Genomic DNA, 20075 nt, shown 5'->3' on the forward strand with positions numbered 1-20075 from the left:
TAATATAAAGCAAAATTTGGGGCGCCTGGGTGGCGCAGTCGGTTAGGCGTCCGACTTCAGCCAGGTCACGATCTCACGGTCCGTGAGTTCGAGCCCCGCGTCAGGCTCTGGGCTGACGGCTCGGAGCCTGGAGCCTGTTTCCGATTCTGTGTCTCCCTCTCTCTCTGCCCCTCCCCCGTTCATGCTCTGTCTCTCTCTGTCCCAAAAATAAATAAACGTTAAAAAAAAAAAAATATAAAGCAAAATTTTTCAACCTCAACACTGTTGACATTTTGGGCTAGACAACTTTTTATGGGGCTCTTCTGCACATTGTAGGATGTTTAGCAGCATCCCTGGCCTCTACCCCACTAGATGCTAGCACCACCCTCTCTCCTTAGCCAGGACGATGAAAAATGTCTCCAGACATCTCCTGGGTGACAGCACGGTTCCATTTGGGAACCCCAAAAGATAGAGGGCTTTATTGAACTGATTGTGCCAACACCAGAAGGTGATAGTGACAGAAGATGATCTGGTAATTTTTTATCTTTGGCAAAAGCAGAGGGGCAATTCTCATGGATGGATGAATGGATATTCAAGAGTTTGTCCCCATGGTGAGTCAGTAAGTCACCTAGACATGAATCTTAGTGTCCTCTTTAGCTTCCCCCTTTATTTCACACCTCACCCCAATCTACCCCTCATAACAACCAGTTAAACTTGCAAATGTTTCTTTTGACATCTTGTGTTGATAAGGTTTAAGTGGTAACTTAAGGCCCCAGTGTCCAAAATCGATAAACCAACATTTCTTGCAGATCCGCCATGCGTCAGCCACCCTGACTAACATGTATATGATCTCCTTGAATACTCTCAGCCATCCTGAAAAAGAAGTTTTCCATACCTGCCTCATCAGTGACGAAATGAGAGCACGAGTTCATGCAGATGAGTGGTAGAGCCTAGAATAGTAAGCAGGAGGCACCAGCGTGGCTCATTCGGTTAAGTGTGCAACTTCAGCCCAGGTCATGATCTTGTGGTTGTGGGTTCAAGCCCCACATCAGGCTCTGTGCTGACAGCTCAGAGCCTGGGAGTCTTCTTTGGATTCTGTGTCTCCCTCTCTCTCTGACCCTCTCCCATCACACTCTTTGTCTCTCTCTCTCAAAATAAATAAACATTAAAAAATATTTTTTAACTAATAGTAAATCTTATACTTTGTTAAAATAATTTTATCCTGTTGTTCAAATATAATCAATATCTACTTGAAATGTAATCACTATGTACTTGAAAATTTAATCAGTCTCTACTTGAAACTATGGAGTGCCTGGCTTGTGAATAAGAATTGTGTTAGGAAAAATGAACATGCAAGGTCCTATAACCGTAGGATTTTGAGAAAAGGGGGCTCCCAGACATCCTTAGACTATGTCCCCCTTGAGGTCATCATTGTATCATTAAACATACATGTTGAGGGCTGTGCCAGGACCTCTGTACACCAGTCGAGACAGACAAGTTCCCTATTCTTATGTAACTTATATTCTCATAGAGTAAACATTCAGTATACAGGTAAACAAATGAATAAGCAATATAATTACATTGTGATAAGTGCTGTGAAGAAATGAGCAGTGAGAGGAGGTGGAGAATAATTGGACGAGAAGGAGTCTCTTTATGTAGGGTTGTCAGGGAAGTTGCCTTTCCCCTTGATGTCTTCCACAACACTAGACATACCATGTCCCTTCAGAACTGTTCCTTTCCTTGAGTTCATGGCACAACATAGGTGTCCCTAAATCTTGGTTGTATAACAAGACCGTGAGGTTTTTTTCTTTGGAGCTGCAGAGTCTAAAAACCTATAGTAAGTGTATTGGTTTACTTTTGTTGCTATCACAAATTACCACAAATGTAGTGACTTAAAAAAACACAAAATTATCTCACAGTTCTGGAGGTCAGAAGACATAAAGGTGTCAGCAAAACTGTGTTCCTTCTTCAGGCTCTAGGAGAGAATCTGCTTTCTTGCCTTTCTTTACTTTCTGGGGCACCTGCATTCCTTGACTCCTGGCTCTACCCCCATGTTCAAAGCCAGCATCATAGCATCTTCCAATCCATCTCTCTGATTTTGACCCTCGTGCCTGCCTTGTAATTAGTTTGGGCTCTCCCATATAATCCAAAATAATCTCCCACATTAAGATCCTTGAATTAAACACATCTACAGCATCCCTTTTGCCATAGAAGGTAAGATATTCACATGTTTCAGGTATCAGATTACCTTTGGGGACCATGATTCAGCCTATCACAGTAAACAATAAATGTTAATTTTATTGCCATACCCATTTTATTTTACAGGAAAAAAAACTGAGTAGTTAAATGAATTGCCTAAAGTCACAAATTTGGATATAGCTATAGAACCTGGTCACACTCTCTAGGTAGATGATATCTGTTCTCTCTATATCCAAACTATGTTCTGTTCTTTATAGCGTTCAATGCAGTTTACATTTCTTTGACTATTTGTTTTGTTTACTCACCCTTATTCATCAAGGTATGGCTATCACACAACTCTGTGCACAACACAGTGTGCACATCCCTAAAAACATTTTGAATGAAAGGATGAATACTCTTGTATGTGCTATGTAAATAGTACCATATCACCTACAAATTATTCTGCGCAACAGCTTGTGGCAGGTTAAAAACCCTTGGCAATTTCTAAAGCATCAAAGGAAAAAGTGAGCTTCAATATCGGTCTCTCATTTGAGTTGCTAAGGAAGGGTCCTGGACCTGGCACCATATTTCTTCAGCCACTAGTGCTGAACTGTCATTTCTGGTATGCTATAAGGCACCATGCATTTGAATGTGATATTCTTTATTTGGAACTCTGATATATAGTGCTTCATGTATTGGCATCAGCAATCTTTTGGGAAAGCCCCTGAATGGGTAACTTCATGATTTCAGCTCATGATTAGAGAAATAAGAAAGGCAGAAAACCTATCTGTATGTTTTCTTACTGTATTAGGTTTTCTTTATTAGACCTTAGGAAGTAACGCAGGAATAAAATTACAGATCTTACTGCATCTTTCAATTGGCACATGTATGGGTTCACTTAGCAAGTTGTATGACACTTTGATGAAAAATAAAATAAAATTTTAAAAGGTTATCTCCAACACAGAGAATGAGTTCTTAGAAGTCTTAAGTGAAAGTACTTTATGATAAACAACTATATGAAGGAAAACTAAACAAACATAATGCCTTCTCTTATCATGGAAGGTAAGTTATATTTATATTATGGAAGTACTTTACTTTGCTTCACATTGTCCTTAATCTTGCCTAATCAAGACACTGTTTGATAAAACATGTTTTACATCTGACCTCCTTTTCTCTTAGGAAATAATACACCTGTCATTCAAGGTGTTCTTGAAACAATGAAAAAAATATGAAGCCAAAGGGAGACACATTCTATTTCGGTATTTATTTTAAGATCCAAAATTCTTAACCCCACTTGTAATGTTTTTATTTTGGTTTTAGTGGCCAAGGATGTCAATATTCTTTTTGATGAATTAGAAGCTGTCAACAGTCCTTGCAAAGATGATGATTCTCTGCTTCACCCTGGAAACCTGACCAGTACTTCAGATGATGCTAGCAGATTGGAAGCAGGGGGAGAGGTAAGTGTGTAATTTTTTAAAAATACTGGTTTTCATCCAGGTGGGAACTGGGAATATGCCTCCAATGGATTGTCTAAAGTCATCGTCTCATTAAACTGTAGGTTTCCAGAAAACAAGGGGCAGGTCTTATATTCTTTTATTTCCCCCACAAGTCTAGCACATTTCAGGAATCCTGAATCTACCTATGCTTAAAACATTTTTCAGTGAGTCATGTATTTTCCTTCTTATACCCAGAGACATTTCATTTATATAAAGGGAGATTCTTGAAACTACCTGTCATTTTGTGATAATCTTCATTCTGAGTGTCCCTAGTAGATAGAAAGCCTTACAAGAAAGGACTTCCTTGTATACATCCCCCAGTGCATAGAACAGTGACACAGAATAGACCAGCTCTCAGTAGATTGTGTTGTCCAAAGCCTCCTTGAGTTGCCACTTGCCTATGTAATCTGGAAACTCATTGCAGTTGTTAATAGATCCATCTGTTCATATGTCATTTTGGAAGAAAAGGCTTTTGTTAGGGACATTCACTCTTGTTCAGATTGCATCTCAGTGGAGTTTAATATCTTCTTTGTATATGCATTAGCTTTGTATACGCATAGGTAATAGGAACACAGAATCAGAATCATTTATTTACTGCATATTCCTCCTGTTTTTATTATTCCAGAGCCAGTTAACTTTTGACAGGATGACACCTTTGAACAGGGAAAACTGTTTATTTCTACCAAGCTTCCTTGGACCTCTTTCTACAAACACCATATGCTACCATCCATGTATTTAAAATTTTTTTTTAACTTTTATTTACTTTTGAGAAAGAGAGAGTATGAGCAGGGGAGGGAAGAGAGAGAAGGAGACCTACAATCCGAAGTAGGCTCCAGGCTCTGAGCTGTCAGCACAGAGCCCGACATGAGGCTCCAACTCATGAGCAGTGAGATCATGACCTGAGCTGAAGTTGGACACTTAAGTGACTGAGCCACCCAGGTGCCCCTGTATTGTTTTTCTCTAAAAAACTTCTTTCTGTTGTCATCTATTCACACAGCTACTTTGAATGCCATGATGTGGCATAAAGGAGGGATCTCAAAAGACCTAGTCTCCTCTCCTTAACTTACAGACAAGGAAACAGTCCCAGGAGGGTTAAGGCTTTGCTAATAAACCTTGCTCCAGATGCCATGCTGAAACCTTGTTTTTGCAGGCAGATGCTGACATGCTAAATCTACAAAGTAGTTCTCTCTTACTTGGCAAATAATTGTTAAGAAAGTGCTTATTTGGGTGGACTTCTGAGTACTTCTTAAAGAAAAGCCAAAAAAAAAAAAAAATAGTGAGGATCGGTCATCAATTGAAAATATCTGCACCAAGACAAAGTGATGTGACATTTCTATCCCTCCTGGCTGATATTTTCCCTTTTGCATGAGGGTGTATGCATGGCATTTGTACAAGAATGTAGGTTCTAGCAGTGACTTCGGAAGTCTGGTGCAATGATCTTGGAAGTCTGGCATGTTTGCCTCCCATATACCACTATTTGAAAACTGATGTAAACTGTGACCTACAGAAAAGGTAGCCAACTCCTCTTCCCCCATTTCCACTTGGTAGGTTCACAGACATGTTTTTGAAATCTATCAGCCTGAGAAATTTGTCTCTAGCCTAACCACCCTGTAATTGATGGTCTCTTTCAGCATTGTACATGATTACAACAAGTCCATGAAGCCTGATGAAAATTATACCTACTGTTTTGTTCTTTAATTTTTATATGTGTACTCACTGCAAAATAATATTTGTAGCTTACTTGTAAGTCTTGAAGCATAATAGCAAAATGAACACCTTAATCTACCACCCAACGTACGAACTAGAATGGTCATTTTTCAAATTTCAAATCTACAACTAGGTTACTAACTTCAATTATTTTTAAGGGAATGGAAAATTAATATTAGCATGTATGTAAGTAGAAAGGGTAAGTATTGTCTTGTGAAACTTTTGTCTTAGATCCTTTCTATGTTTATGTATATATACAGATATCACAAAGCAAAATGTTTTTCTTATAGTGGACAAAAATTTTGAGAAACATTGAACTAGAATAATACTAAAACCATCAAAGCTGCTTTTAATCTCATCCCTCTACCTTATCAAAAGTCCCATATTCCTAAATTCTTGGTTTTTTCATACTCTTATTCTAAAAATAGCTTTATCATGCACATTTATAGCCTTAACAGCTTCTTTGTAGATTCATTGTATTTTTGTTTTATTAAAAATCATGTAGCATGAAGTCTTATGTGACTTGGTTTTTTTTCTGTCAATACAATTTTAAGATTCCATATTTTATGGAACTATAGTTCATTCATTTTTACTGATGTATAATATTCTACTGTATGACTGTTCTGCAATTTATTTACCTATTTGCCAGTCCATGGACATTTGAATTGATTCACGTTTTTTATTTTCTACTCTTATGAACAGTGCTTCTGTAGTCATATACATGTCTCCCAGTTGCTTTAATAAGGATATCTCTTATTATGGGTTGTATGTTATGCAAATGTTCACTTTTTAAAAAATGTTTTTGTTTATTTTTGAGAGAGAGACAGAGTACGAGTGGATGAGGGACAGAGAGAGGGAGACACATAATCTGAAGCAGGCTGCAGGCTCTGAACTGTCAGCACAAAGCCCGGCCTGGGGCTCAAACTCACGAACTGTGAGATCATGACCTGAGCCACCCAGGTGCCCCATCAAATGTTCACTTTTAATGCCAGTGTGTTTTTCAGAATAAGTATATCAATTTCCACTCTCACCTTTAGAGTGTGATCATTCTCGGTTGCTCCACATTCTACTGTTTACATTTTTCATTAATAAAAATGTTTTGATAAAACAGTAAAAAATTCATTTACTTTTCATTGTTCTTTAACATTCCTCACCGCAGACTCATTTTTATGAGTGTCTTAAACTGGTTCCTTTCTCGTTGTGTGCAGACAGTGCCGGAAAAAAACAAATCAAATGGACTTTACTTCAGAGATGGAAAGTGTCGAATTGACTACATTCTTGTGTACAGAAAATCCAACCCACAGACTGAAAAGAGAGAAGTATTTGAAAGAAATATTAGAGCAGAAGGATTACAAATGGAGAAAGAGGTAAATAGTTTGCTTGGGTGAGAAGAAACACAAATATGCGTCTATTCATATCGAGAGGCAATTAAAAAATAAGCCATGATGTTTTTGTTCATTATGTTAACTGAACATTTCATTTGGTCAGACTTGCCAGTCTGCAGTGTTTGGGGAATGTTCCAATAATTAGTTTTTCGAAGCACAGTTTGCCTTAGAGAGCATTTTAATGCCAAAAGGTTCCAAGAAAATCAAAATACTCTATTCCAGTTAAATGAATTGTTTCAAAGTTTTTTGATTTCCCTGACTTCCTTCATCCACTGTTTCTCTATGTGAATGGAAGGTTCTATTGCGTGGATGTAAGAAAACTTTGGATAAAATGCAATCATTCCACTCTGGAGCCTCTTTTTACATTTCAGGAAACATAATGATTTTGGGTATCCTCACCTACCAGGAGAGACTGTTGACTGATTTGGCCAAAAACAGCTGGAGCTTAGAAAATGATTCCAGTTTTAAGAGACATTCACGTTCTATAACTCAAGGTTTTTAACACGTTCTATAACGCAAGGGTTACCTTACCAGTGTTTTGTTCTTTCCTTCCTTCTCTGCATAAGGAGTATTAAGGAACAAATTAGTAAAATACAAGAGGCCTAGCCATGCCTCTGACAATAAACCACAATGAGATTATTGAGTACCCCAAAATACCATGCACACTTAGAAAACTTGGCCCTGTTAGCTGGATTATGTAACTCTTCTTAGATTTTCCTTAAACATTGTGCAAAGCTTCTGGAGCTTTTCAAAGTCAATAAGAAGAGCATATTGACAGTTAAAAATGTTTGCTTCTGATTCTGCTCCTCAAGGCTGAGGGGTTAGATCTTTGAAATCAGACATCCAGATTTTTCTCTATATGGTATATATGGGTTGCATCCTGATCTTGGGACACAATTAAATGCGATTTTTCCAGATCTGTTAGACTGACCTGAACTTGTGAGCATTTATGAAACAGAAGTAGTATTTTTCTCGAGCATCTCCAAAAAGAGAATTAGAAAAATGGCAACATGGAAATTGTGGCCTCAAGTTAACAGGTTCTTATTCTCAGGTAACTAAATCCGGGTTACTCAGAAGGCTGTCTCTGTTGGAGGTTTCCTCAGAACAACACACAGAATTAAATATGTTGTGTTTTTTTTCCACTTTGGCGGGGTTTCAGGAAATCTTTGCTATACCCATAGAACATATCTTTGATAAATCTTGTTCTTTAAGTTCTTATTGAGACAACTGTATTTTTATCCTTAAAAATCATTCACCTTTTATTCTTATTCCTTATTCAGAATTTGTTTCCATATTCAGAATTTGTATATAAAGAAATGTGAAGTTCCACGTGATCCTAAATAATGAAAATCCTTCTTGTCTATTCTGACTCTGTCAAAGTCTTAATTCCCATCAAAACTAGGTGGCTTTGTTCAATTACTGAGTGACTTCTATTTTAAGCTTCATAGCTATGTTCTCCATGCCTGGGGTTTTTTATGCCTAGGTCTTTTTTTTTAATTTTATTTTTTATTTTTAAAAATTTACATCCAAATTAGTTACCATATAGTGAAACAATGATTTCAGGAATAGATTCCTTAATGCCCCTTATCCATTTAGCCCATCCCCCGTCCCACAACCCCTCCAGCAACCCTCAGTTTGTTCTCCATATTTATGAGTCTCTTCTGTTTTGTCCCCCTCCCTGTTTAATGCCATTTTATGACTTAGTGGTTAAAACTCAAAAAGTCCAATACTTTCCAATAATACCCAATACTATGGAGATGGCAAAATTCATATGTGTCTCCTTAAATATCATGTATGCTATAGTATTTATCTATTAGAATTAAAGCATGCAGCAGAGAATTGTTCTGACTTTTGTTACCCAGTTATGCTGATGTGGTGTGCCGTATGATTGCTATATGATTGTATACAAGGTAAATTTTTTGGTTATAATTTTTCAAAATTTTAATAGGTAGGTATTTATTTAATGGATACTAGAAGAAATAGCAGTAGAAAAAAGGTGATCTTACCATATTGAAAACTTTATAAAGACTTATGTAAATATCTCTTTTTCCTTTTCCCTCCAGAACTTCCTCTCTGGGCGGCAGCTTTCCTATTCTTTACTCCCACAATCCTCTATCCACTACCAACATCTAGGTTTTCCTTTTTCTGGAACCTTGTTATGTTTTGGGGTTTTTTTTTCCCTTCAAATTTTTATTTAAATTCTAATTAGTTAACATATAGTGTAATAGTGTTTTCAGGGGTAGAATTTAGTGATTCATCACTTACACATAACATCCAGTGCTCATCCCAACAAGTGCCTTCCTTAATGCCCATCACCCATTTAGCCCATTCCCCACCCACATCCCTCCATCAACCCATAATTTGTTTTCTACTGTAAAGAGCTTCTTATGGTTTGTTTCCCTCACTTTTTTCCCCCTTCCCATATGTTCATCCATTTTGTTTCTTAAATTTTACTTATGAATGAAATCATATGGTATTTGTGTTTCTGACTGACTTATTTCACTTAGCATAATACACTCTAGCTCCATTCACGTTGTTGCAAATGGCAAGATTCCGTTCCTTTTGATGGCTGAATAATATTCCGTAGTGTATGTATATACTACATTTTTTTTTAATCATCAGCCAATGGACATTGGGCTCTTTCCACAGTTTTGCTATTTTTGATCACGCTACTATAAACATTGGGGTACGTGTACCTCTTTGAATCTGTATTTTTATATCCTTTGGGTGAATACCTAGTAGTGCGACTGCTGGATTATAGGGTAATTCTATTTTTAACTTTTTGAAGAACCTTCATACCATTTTCCAGATACCATTTTCCAATCTGGCTGCACAAGTTTACATTCCCACCAACAGTGCAAGAGGTGGACCCTTTTTTCTAAGCAGCCTTTCCCATTGCCTGTCTCTACTCTTTCCTTTTGAAACAATTCGAAAGGCCCACACCCTTTGCATATGTGGCCCAATGGGCTTTAACTCAGCCTCTTAACCCTGCTTTGTGTTCTCATGGCCTCAGCAGACTCAACAAGAGGGCCTTTACAGGTTCTCCTCTGATTGGGAGGCAGTAGGAAATTATAAATTAATTTTTCCCTGTCACAAATAATTAAAATGTCCCTTGGTTGAAAAATAGACCTATATCTATCTTGTGTTATTAGATTTAGAAATTATCAAAAGCACCCTTATTTAAATCATTTTGTAAACAGCTACAGAGAGACAATAATATTAATAGCTATTGCATCTTCCAGAAGTTACTTTACTCTTTTATGAAGAATACAAAGAACTTAGTTCAAGGTAGAAAAGAAAAAAGGGAAACCCAGAAAGCCTACTATCAATCCATATATGTCTGAAATGATTAATACTAAATACATTTTATGGTTAATGTTTTCTTCATTAGCTGTGTGTCATGATGTCCAACAATTATAGAAAACATGTTTCACAGACTTCAAGGTTTTTGCTTTCAAATGGGTAAAGACAGGCTCTGTAGTTGAACATTTTGACAGTAAGATAATCGTTATCTCTTTTAACATTGAATTTCAAGAAACAACTAAGAGAATCTTTAATTCATTATAAAAGTGAAGACACAGTCAAATTTAATCTTTCCTAAAAACTTTGCCCCTGCCTGATTAGTCAGCAGCTAAGTGTTTGCTTTTGGCGCCCTGGGTCTTTAATATTCTGTAACTCATCTTTCAAATTAGCCTAGAGAAAGCAATTCACAGCAAAGTTCCCAAATAAAGTATCATTGAGCCCAAATGATCTGCTTCTTAGTGGCTATTTAAAGAAATCCCTTTTTAAAGGTAAACTCATATTTACTTATTTACATTTTCTATTTCAGACATTTTTTTCCACTTTACATTTAACTTCAAATTAAATGTCCATTGTTGGCCCTTTGGTATCTATTTTTGAAATGATTATTATCAATAAGTTTATCTTTTCCTTCATATCAGTAATCAAATCATGGATGACTTTTGAATTATTCGGAATGTGTGAGGAATAGTTGTATTAATGAAGCACTCTTTGTCTTTAGAGTCACACAGAATGTGGTGGAAAACTTCTTTCATTAGTCATTACAAAATAACTATGATTAGGTAAATCGTAACATTTCGACGATAGTTAATTCATTCAGCAAATATGCACACTTCCTGTGTGCCAGGCACTGCTTCCAGGACTAGGAACTCAGCAGTAAATAAAACCGACAAAAAGCCCTTTTCTGTTGGAACTTAAGCACAAAATAAATAAGTAAATATATATAAAATGTCAATACATGCTATGGGGAAGAAAGTAAAGCAGAAAATTTCAGAAGAGGCTTGAAATTTTGTAGAAGTTGGCAAGGGTAGGCCTCTATTCCAAGAAAAGAGAACAGTAAGTTAAAAGGCCCTGAGGCAGAAGTTTCCCTGGTGTGTTCATGGAACAGTGAGGAGGCCAGGATGACAGGAGTTGCTGAGCAAGGTGAAGAATAGTAAGAAAAATTATACCAGAGAGCCAGTGGAAGCCAGATGACATCATGCCTTTGTAGTCACTGGGAAACTTTAGCTTTTCTGAGTGATAAGGACATCCTTGGATAGTTTTGAGCAGAGGCATGACAAGATCTGGTTTCTGTTTTATTAGAGTCACTAGGATTGCCTGGTGATTTTGGACTATGGAAGGGGGAGACATGGCAAGGGAAGAAGCAGGGAGATGAGTTAAGGAGATTTGTTGCAAGGATCCTGGAAGGAGAGGATGGTGGGTTGGTCAAGCACACAGCAGAGATGATGAGAAGAGTAGAAAGGAGACCTTATGGAAAGTTCGGACAGGTTGGATGACGGATGTAAGAGAGAAGAGTCACAGGCTGTTTATCTGTTACATGCTATTCATTTAAGGAGTTGCTGTTTACAGGAATGAAGAGAGGAGTGGGTCCTCTCATAGGCAGGTTAAGCTTGATGTGTCCCAGTGGTAGAGATATTGAGTAGGACAGAAGAGTCTCAAATACAGGAGAGCTCTGGCTGGGAGATATACTTTGTTATGAGGTTACCAAAGGAATGACTGCAAATGGTAAAGAGATCCAAGTATTGAGCTGTGGGACATACCCATGCTGTGAATTTGGAGGATAGAGGAGTCAGCTGAAAGGAGGCAGAGGGGAACCCAGAGGGTGTGGTGCCTGGAGGAGAGTGTTTCAGGAGGGAGAGATTGAGTCAATTGCTGCTTATATAGGGACTAAGATCGGGACCAAAGCTAACCATTGAATTTAGCAACGTGGTGGGATTTGGTAAACTGGGCAGGGGATGTTTCTTTGGAGAGGTGGAAGTGAAATCATGCGCAAAATATGGTCAGAAAGAGTAGGAGGAGAAAAGTGGAGAGAGCAGATATAAACAGTTCTTTCAAAATAGAGAAATGGGGTGGTAACTGCAGTAAGAAGTTGGGTCAAGAAAGAATTCTTTCTGGGGCACCTGGGTTGTTCAGTCAGTTAAGCATCTGACTTTGGCCTAGGTCATGATCTCACAGCTTGGCTCGTGGGTTCGAGCCCTGCATTGGGCTCTGTGCTGACAGCTCAGAGCCTGGAGCCTGCTTCAGATTGTTTCTCTCTCTGTCCCTCCCCTGCTCTCTCGCTCTCTCGCTCGCTCTCTCTCTCTCTCTAGCAAAAACAAATAAATATGAATTTTTTTTTAAAAGAAAGAGTTCTTTCTATTTAAGATGGGAGAAATAACTGCATGTTTTCATGCTAATAGAAATCACTTACTTGAGAGGCAAAATTGATGTAAAAGAGTGAAGAAAGACTTTGCAGAGCAATGTCCTTGAAGCAATAAGAAAAGAATGACTACAAGTTCCTCCCATCACAGGGACTTACTTGCTTGCATCTGTGCCCATAAAGGCAACCTTCTCTCTGGTGCTAAGGGCATACTGACCATGCTCCTAGCTAAGTCCAACCCTTTGCTTTGGGCACAAGACTCCATCCTGTCACTCCTACTCAAGGACATTGCCCCCCACAAAGAGATTAATTAAAGTAATCTTTAAAAACAAACAAAAAACTGCACAATAATTCATTCTGTCAAAATTTTTTTTTAGTTACCTCTAGAAGGATTGAAAACCTAGCTGCAATAAACACATACACAGCACTCAAGGTTAGGTATCTTGGACACTTTTCTTTGAGATTATGGTAAAAAAAAAAAAAGAAATTTTAACTCTTGCATTTATTAATCCCCTACTGTTATCATCCTCATATTATAGATGGGACAACTGAGGCAAAGCAATAACTACCCCCCCCTCATGACAAGGTCATTATAAGAGATAAAGCTAGGATTAAAACCTGAGCATACTTGCTCTTCATTCTCACATTGTGTTGATTTATGGTATTTGAAGATGGATCTCAGGGTTGCAGAGTTAGGAGACAGGCTGAGAAGACAGGCAGAGTTATGAGAAGGAAAAGGAACCAGGAAAGTTGGGATTCATAATGCAGTTGGGTGCTGTCTAGACTGTAGCTCTTGTGTATTTTGGCTGCCAGGAGCCATGGATTTGAATCTTGTTACAATTGCTTATAAGCTGTGTTGTCTTGAATGTTTTACCAAACTTTTCTGGAACTCAGCTTCCATTTGTTTGTTTGTTTATGAGAAAGAGAACACGAGCAATCCAGGAAGGGTCAGAGGGAGAGGGAGAGAGACAATCTTAAACGGACTCCATACTGAGTGTGGAGCCTGACACAGGGCTTGATCTCATGACTGAGATCAGGATCTGAGCCGAAATCGAGTCAAACACCTAACCAACTGAGCAACCCAGGGGCCCCATCCATATTTTCAATAAGGAGGATGATATCGCTTACCATGAACTGTGTGAGGATTAAGTGAGCCCATATTGGTAAACACATGGTACACTGTAAATCTTTGTTTTTTATATTACCTTACTTTTTATTTTGCTTTGGTTTTACCTTCTATTTATAGAAAGTAATATTGATTTTCCCCATATGCCTATGTTATAAAAGTTCTTTATAGAGTAATTATTTTAAGAATGAGCCAATTTAAGGAAACATAGGAAATTAAAATATTGTAGATGATATATAAATTTGAAAAAAAAATTAAGAAGGTGACACAAACATGTTTCCAGTCTGTTACTTGCCTAGTGGTTGTGGTGGAAAGACCTTAAAGTCAGTGAGCCTTGTGGTTTTCACACCTTGGTATATTTTCCTCCCCTTGAATGCAGGCAGGACTTGTGACTTGCTTTTAACCTATAGACTATGGCAAATGTAGTAGGAAGCCACTTCTGTGATTATGTTATGATGTATGAGACCCCATTTTGGCCAACTGGCACTAGAGACTCATTTGTTGGCTTTGAGGAAATGAGCTACTATGTTGCAAGATAGTCTATGAAGGGGGCCAGGTACAAGGGAAAATGAGGTGGCCTCTAGGAGCTGAGTTAGCCCTGGTTGACAGCCAGCTGGAGAACCAGGACCTCAGCCCCACAACCACAAGGAGATGAATTCTGCCAACAACCAGAAGAGCTTCCTCAGTTGAGCCTCTGATGACACTGTAGCCCTAACCAAGAGCTGTACTGGAGCCAGGTGAGACCCCACAGCAGAGAAGCCAGCTAAATTGTGCCTGGGTTTCTGACCTACAGAAACTCTGGGATCACTAATGCACGTTGTTTTAAGCCTCTAAATTCATGGTGTAATCTGTTATACAGTTGTAGGTAGCTAATAGAGTGGGTTAAGAATCCGGGGCTAGATATTATGAGTGCTCATTTTTTTTCCACCATTAAAGCTGTGTATTCTTGGGGAAGTTGGCTCATCTACAGAATGAGACTAATGAGATATATTCCCTGGCTCTTATGATAGTTAAATGAGATAATTCATATCAAGTGCATATCTCTATACTTGTCATATATTAAGCATTTAAAATATTATCATCATTATAGTTACACCAGCTAAATAAAGTATATTAACACATTTTTAAAATACTTTTTCAAGGCAAACTTCAGAAAAATTTTCATATAGTTTACAAATCCCTTAAAATGTAACCATCAGGAATAGCAATGTCTGCTGACCATATGTTGCTAATGCATATATACATTAATGAGATTAATGGTTATCTTTAATGCCCTTGGAAAAACTCAGAATACATTAGGTAACAAGTTTAGAATTGTCAAGGTTCAGGTATTTGTCTGATTCCAAAGGATTTGGTTTTGGATTAATCAGGGAATGAAATTATAAATTAATCTAGTTTTAAAAACCCTGTACTCTGTTGCCCATCTCGGTGTTGCTTTACCCCTATTCAAGGGAAAATTTTGCAATGATTTCTCCATTTAAAGTTCTAATTTCACTCAGATGTTCTCTGCCTACATAGGCTTCCTGCCCTTTCTATTTTTCACCTCTGTTTTTTCTGTGTCCACATCCAGCTAGTTGCTGTAGATGCTGGATCCAGAGCACTGAGATATGAGGAGAAGAGAACCAGGGACTTCCTCCCTTCCTTCACAGTTAAAATCCATGGGGATGAGTGTCTAAAATAAATGGGTTTCAGGACAAAATGAACTATCCAAATTCCTGTCCTCTAGTGCTTTCTGGCCTTAAAAGAGAGACTTAGACTTTACTTAATAATCTCCACTTTCTTATGTCACAAGTAGTATTACCAAGGGTCTCAGGGTGAGGAGAAGAGAAAAGAAAATTAAGGACAATCATAAGCAAAGAGCAAAGAAAACAGGTTTTCTGTGAACATCAAAGGCCTGGGGATTCCTTAAAGATCTGTGTTAGTCCATTCAGGCTGCTAAACAAGATACCACAGACTGGATGATTTACAACAATAGAAATTTCTCACAGTTCTAGGGACTGGGAAGTCCAAGATCAAGCAACCCAATAGATTTGGTGCCTGCTGAGGCCCCACTTTGTGGTTCATAGTCATTGCCTTCTCACTGTGTGTTCACATGGCGGAAGAGGTGAACTATCTTTCTGGGGGATCTTTTATATTATGAAGGCACTAATGCCATTCATGAAGGCTCCACCTTTGTGACCTAATCACCTTCCAAATGGTCCCATCTCTGAATGTCATCACACTTGGATTTCAACATATTTGGGGGGGGGGGGGGGACATAAAACATTCATACCATAACAGTGTCTTTCAGGGGTTACCATTGTTTTTTTGTTAAGTTTTTTATTTTAATTCTAGGATAGTTAACAATGTTATTAGTTTCAAGTGTACAAAATAGTGATTGAACAGTTCTATACATCATTACTCAGTGCTCATCAAGACAAGTATACTCTTAATCTCCTTCATCTATTTCATCTATCCCCCCACCTCCCCTCTGATATGCTTTCTTTTAAACAAGTAACCTCAGTTAAAGTTATTTTTTTCAACAACATTTTTTACTTGAAGCATACTTCAGAATACATGGTTCTAAAGATCTACATAAAACATTCCATCCAAGAAAAATAGAATACACATTGTCTTCAAGTACACAGAGAAGAATCCCGATTAAATCACATAAAAAGAGAACTAACATATATTACAAATTTAAGAAGACTGAAATCATACGAAGTATATTTTCTATTCACAGTTGTACAAAACTAAAGATCAACAGTAAAATAAAGCTGGAAAATCTACAATGTAAATATTAAATATTTAATATGTAAATATTAAACAGCACACTACTGCACAAACAATGGGCCAAGTAAGAAATCAAACGGCAAATCAAAATATGTCTCAAAACCAAAGAAAAAGAGAACACAATATTGCAAAACCTAAGAGATACAGCAAAAGCAGATGTTAGAGTGAAATTTATGTTATAAATGCTTGTAGTAAGAAAAAAGTTCAGGGACACCTGGATGGCTCAGCCAGTTGAGCATCAAACTGTTGATTTCAGCTAAGATCATGATCTCACAGTCATGAGATTGAGCCCTGAATCAGGCTCTGGACGGAGCATAGAGCCTGCTTAAGATTCTCTCTCTCTTTCTCTCTCTCTCTCTCTCTCTCTCTCTCTCTCTCTCTCTCTCTCTCTCTCTCTTTTCTGCCCCCTCCTCATATCCTCTCTGCCCCTCTACTCTCTTTATTTCTTTCTATCACTCTCTCAAATAAAATTTTATAAAAATTCCAAAAAAAAAATTAAAATAAACAACATTACAAGGAATTAGAAAAAGAAGAAACATAGCTGAATTTTATTAGAGGAAGGAAATAACAAAAAAAATCTAATGAATAATAGAGACCAGAATAAATAACATAATGTTGAAAGTAATTATCAGTTTAAAAAAAATAGAATTGGCAATGTTTTAACTATATCAACTAAGAAAAAGAAGTCTCAGAAACAAAAATGATAAATGGGAGAAGAAACAACACAACAGACAACTAGAGAAATACATAGTGTGATAACAGATTCGTCTAAACAATTGTATCTAACAAATCATATAACTTAGGGGAAAAAAACAGATAATTCCTAAACACACACACACACACACACACACACACACACACACACACACACCCATGATTGAATCATCAATCTTGATCCAAGAAATAGGAAATCTTCTTAGACCAATAATAAGAATGAAAGTTGAATTAGGAATCAAAAATCTCCCAGCAGAGAAAAATTCAAGACCACATGGTTTCATTGGTGAATTCTACCAAACATTTTTTCAAAATGACAATCTTTATAAATAATGGACTAGAAGGAACACATTCAGAATCATTCCATGAAGCCAGTACTACCCTGATACTAAAGCAGGATAAAAACAATACAAGAACAAAAATAGTTTGTCTGATACAAGCATTGCTACTCCAATATTCTTTTAACCTCTCTTTGTGTGATAAATGTTTCTCCACACCCTCACCTTTCAAGCTTTAGGTTGAAAATTAGTCTCTTGGGGGTTCCTTGGTGATTCAGTCAGTTAAGTGTCCAACTCTTGATTTTGGCTCAGGTCATGATCTCACAGTCACGAGATGGAGCCCTGTGATGGGCTCCACACTGAGTATGGAGCCTGGTTGGGATTCTGTCTCTCCCTCTGCCTCTCCCCGACTCAAGGGCATATGCTCGCCACTCTCTCTCTCTCAAAAAAAAAAAAGAAAGAAAAAAAATGAATCTCTTGTAGATAGCATATAGATGATATAGATGGGTCTTGTGTTTTTTTGTTTGTTTGTTTTTTCCATTCTGATACCCTGTGCCTTTTGATTAAGCATTTAGTCCATTTACATTAAAAATAATTATTGACAGATATGTATTTATTGCCATTTTGTTATTTGTTTTGTTGTTGTTTCTGGAAATTTTTTTTCTGGTCCTTTCTTGTCTTTGTCACTTTTGGTCTCTCCTTTGCACTCAAAGTGTCCCCTTTAATATTTCTTACAGGGCTGGTTTAGTGGTCACAAATTCCTTTAGTTTTTGTCTGGGAAACGCTTTATCTCTTTCTATTTTGAATGATAGCCTTGCTGGATAGAGTATTCTTGGCTGCAGATTCTTCCCATTTAGCACTGTGAATATATCGTGCCATTCCTTTCTGACTTGCCAAGTTTTTGGTGAGACATCTCCAGCTAGTCTTATGGATTTTCCCTTGTAAGTAAGGAAAATTTCCTTCTTTTGTTTTACTACTTTTAAGATTTTTTTCCTTATCACTCTATTTTGCAAATGTAATTACAAAATGTCTTGGTGTTGGCCTGATTTTGTTGATTTTGTTGGAGTTCTCTGTGCTTTCTGGATCTGGATGTCTGTTTCCTTCTCCAGATTAGGAGAGTTTTCTGCTATTATTTCTTGAAATAAATTTTCTGTATCCCTCCTCTTTCTCTTTTTCTGGGACTCCTGTAATGTGAATGTTACTACATTTGATGGAGTCACTAAGTTCCCTAAGTCTATTCTCATGTTGTGGAATTGTTCTTTTTCTCTTTTGTGCAACTTCATTATTTTCCATTATTTTATCTTCTAGGTCACTGAATCGTTCCTCTGCTCCTTTCCATTGCATCAAGCCTGTTTCTAATCTTGTTTATTACACTTTTCCTCTCTGATTGATTCTTTTTTAACTCTTTTATCTTTGTTGTAAGGGTTTCACTGATGTCTTCTATTCTTTTCTCAAACCCAGTGAGTATCCTTAGGATTGTTACTTTAAGTTCTCCCATCAGGGGGTGCCTGGTTGGCTCAGTTGGTTAAGCCTCAGACTGGATATCAGCTCAGGTCATGAGCTCACCATGAGGCTCTGCACTAATAGTGCAGAGCCTGCTTGAGATTCTCTCTCTCCCTGCCCCTCCTCTCTCTCTCTCTCTCTCTCTCTCTCTCTCTCTCTCTCTCTCTCTCAAAATAAATAAATAAACATTAAAAAAAATTATCCATCAGGCATGTTACTTATATCTGTTTCACTTAGATCTCTGGCTATGGCCTTGTTCATTCATTTGGGGTAAATTCCTCCATCTTAGCATTTTTTCTAAGTCTCTGCCTTCTCTGTGTTCAAAAAACCAGTTATGTCTCTTGCTCCTGAAAGTAATGACCTTATGAAAGAAGTCACGTGGTGCCCAGGGCTTGGCGCTTCAGGGAGTGTTTCTGGTGTGTGCTCGATATTGTGTTTTGGCTGTTTTGTCCTTCAGGCCAGTCATCCATAAAGGCCCTCTTTGCCTGCTGTGGGCAATGTTTGGTCCCTGGCCACAGTGTGGTGAGTTTTAACTATTTGTGCCCTGGTCTGCTTGTGAAATGAGACGTGACACCACCTTCACCAAAACTGAGGCCCTGCAGAACTTTCTGATTGGGAGATGAGGTGTGGGCAAGAGTTTGTGCCAGTCTTCTGGGGGAAGGGTCCGCCATGACACCTGCCATAACACAAGCTTGACTGAGAAGTGCAGTTCCACAGCAGCTGAGGGGTGGTGGTGGCAGGGGGAGGGGGACTTGATGTAAGCATGTTAGGCAAATAGTGTCTGTACTGAGCTGCTTCCCTCAGGTGGCTATATGTTTATGCTAAGGGATGGGGGAGGGAAGTGATGCCAGACAGCTCCTTTGTTTCCAGAGAAGAGTCTCCCTGAAAACTGCTTCTCAGGTAGAATAGCAAATAATTTCCCAGCTTTGTACCCCAGATGTTTCTCAGATCACTGTTTCCACACTGTCTGGCCCCCCTATTCCCCAAGTTATTTGTCTGGCTTCTCTCCAGGAGCAGCACAGTGCCCTCCTGGCTCTATGCCAGCCAGGCCTGCTGACCTTTAAAACTCCAGGCTTTAGGGATATGGTGTGGGCCAGATTTTGTGCTGGTCTTCTGGGGGAGGGTCTGCTGTGCTGGGACTGTGACAACCTTGACTGAGAAGGGTAGTCCCCACCAGAGTGCAGGGGGGGATGGGGTTTGATGTAAGCAAGTTAATCAGCCAGTGTTGGTGCTGTCCTGCTTCCCTGCTTCCTGCCAGTGGCTCTACATTTTTGCTGA

The 20075-nt window shown here is 38.2% G+C and overlaps 1 protein-coding gene across 1 annotated transcript in view; it reads left to right on the forward strand.

The window, feature by feature from the left end:
• The window catches only part of ANO4 (anoctamin 4), a 395947-nt gene that overhangs the window by 186514 nt on the left and 189358 nt on the right, over window positions 1-20075 (forward strand). The window contains exons 3-4 of the mRNA XM_047866608.1: window positions 3478-3614; window positions 6569-6727. Coding sequence (XP_047722564.1) covers window positions 3478-3614; window positions 6569-6727 — 296 coding nt within the window. The remainder of the gene's footprint in view (window positions 1-3477; window positions 3615-6568; window positions 6728-20075) is intronic.

Source organism: Prionailurus viverrinus, chromosome B4 (genome assembly GCF_022837055.1).
Source record: "Prionailurus viverrinus isolate Anna chromosome B4, UM_Priviv_1.0, whole genome shotgun sequence".
NCBI lineage: Eukaryota > Metazoa > Chordata > Mammalia > Carnivora > Felidae > Prionailurus > Prionailurus viverrinus.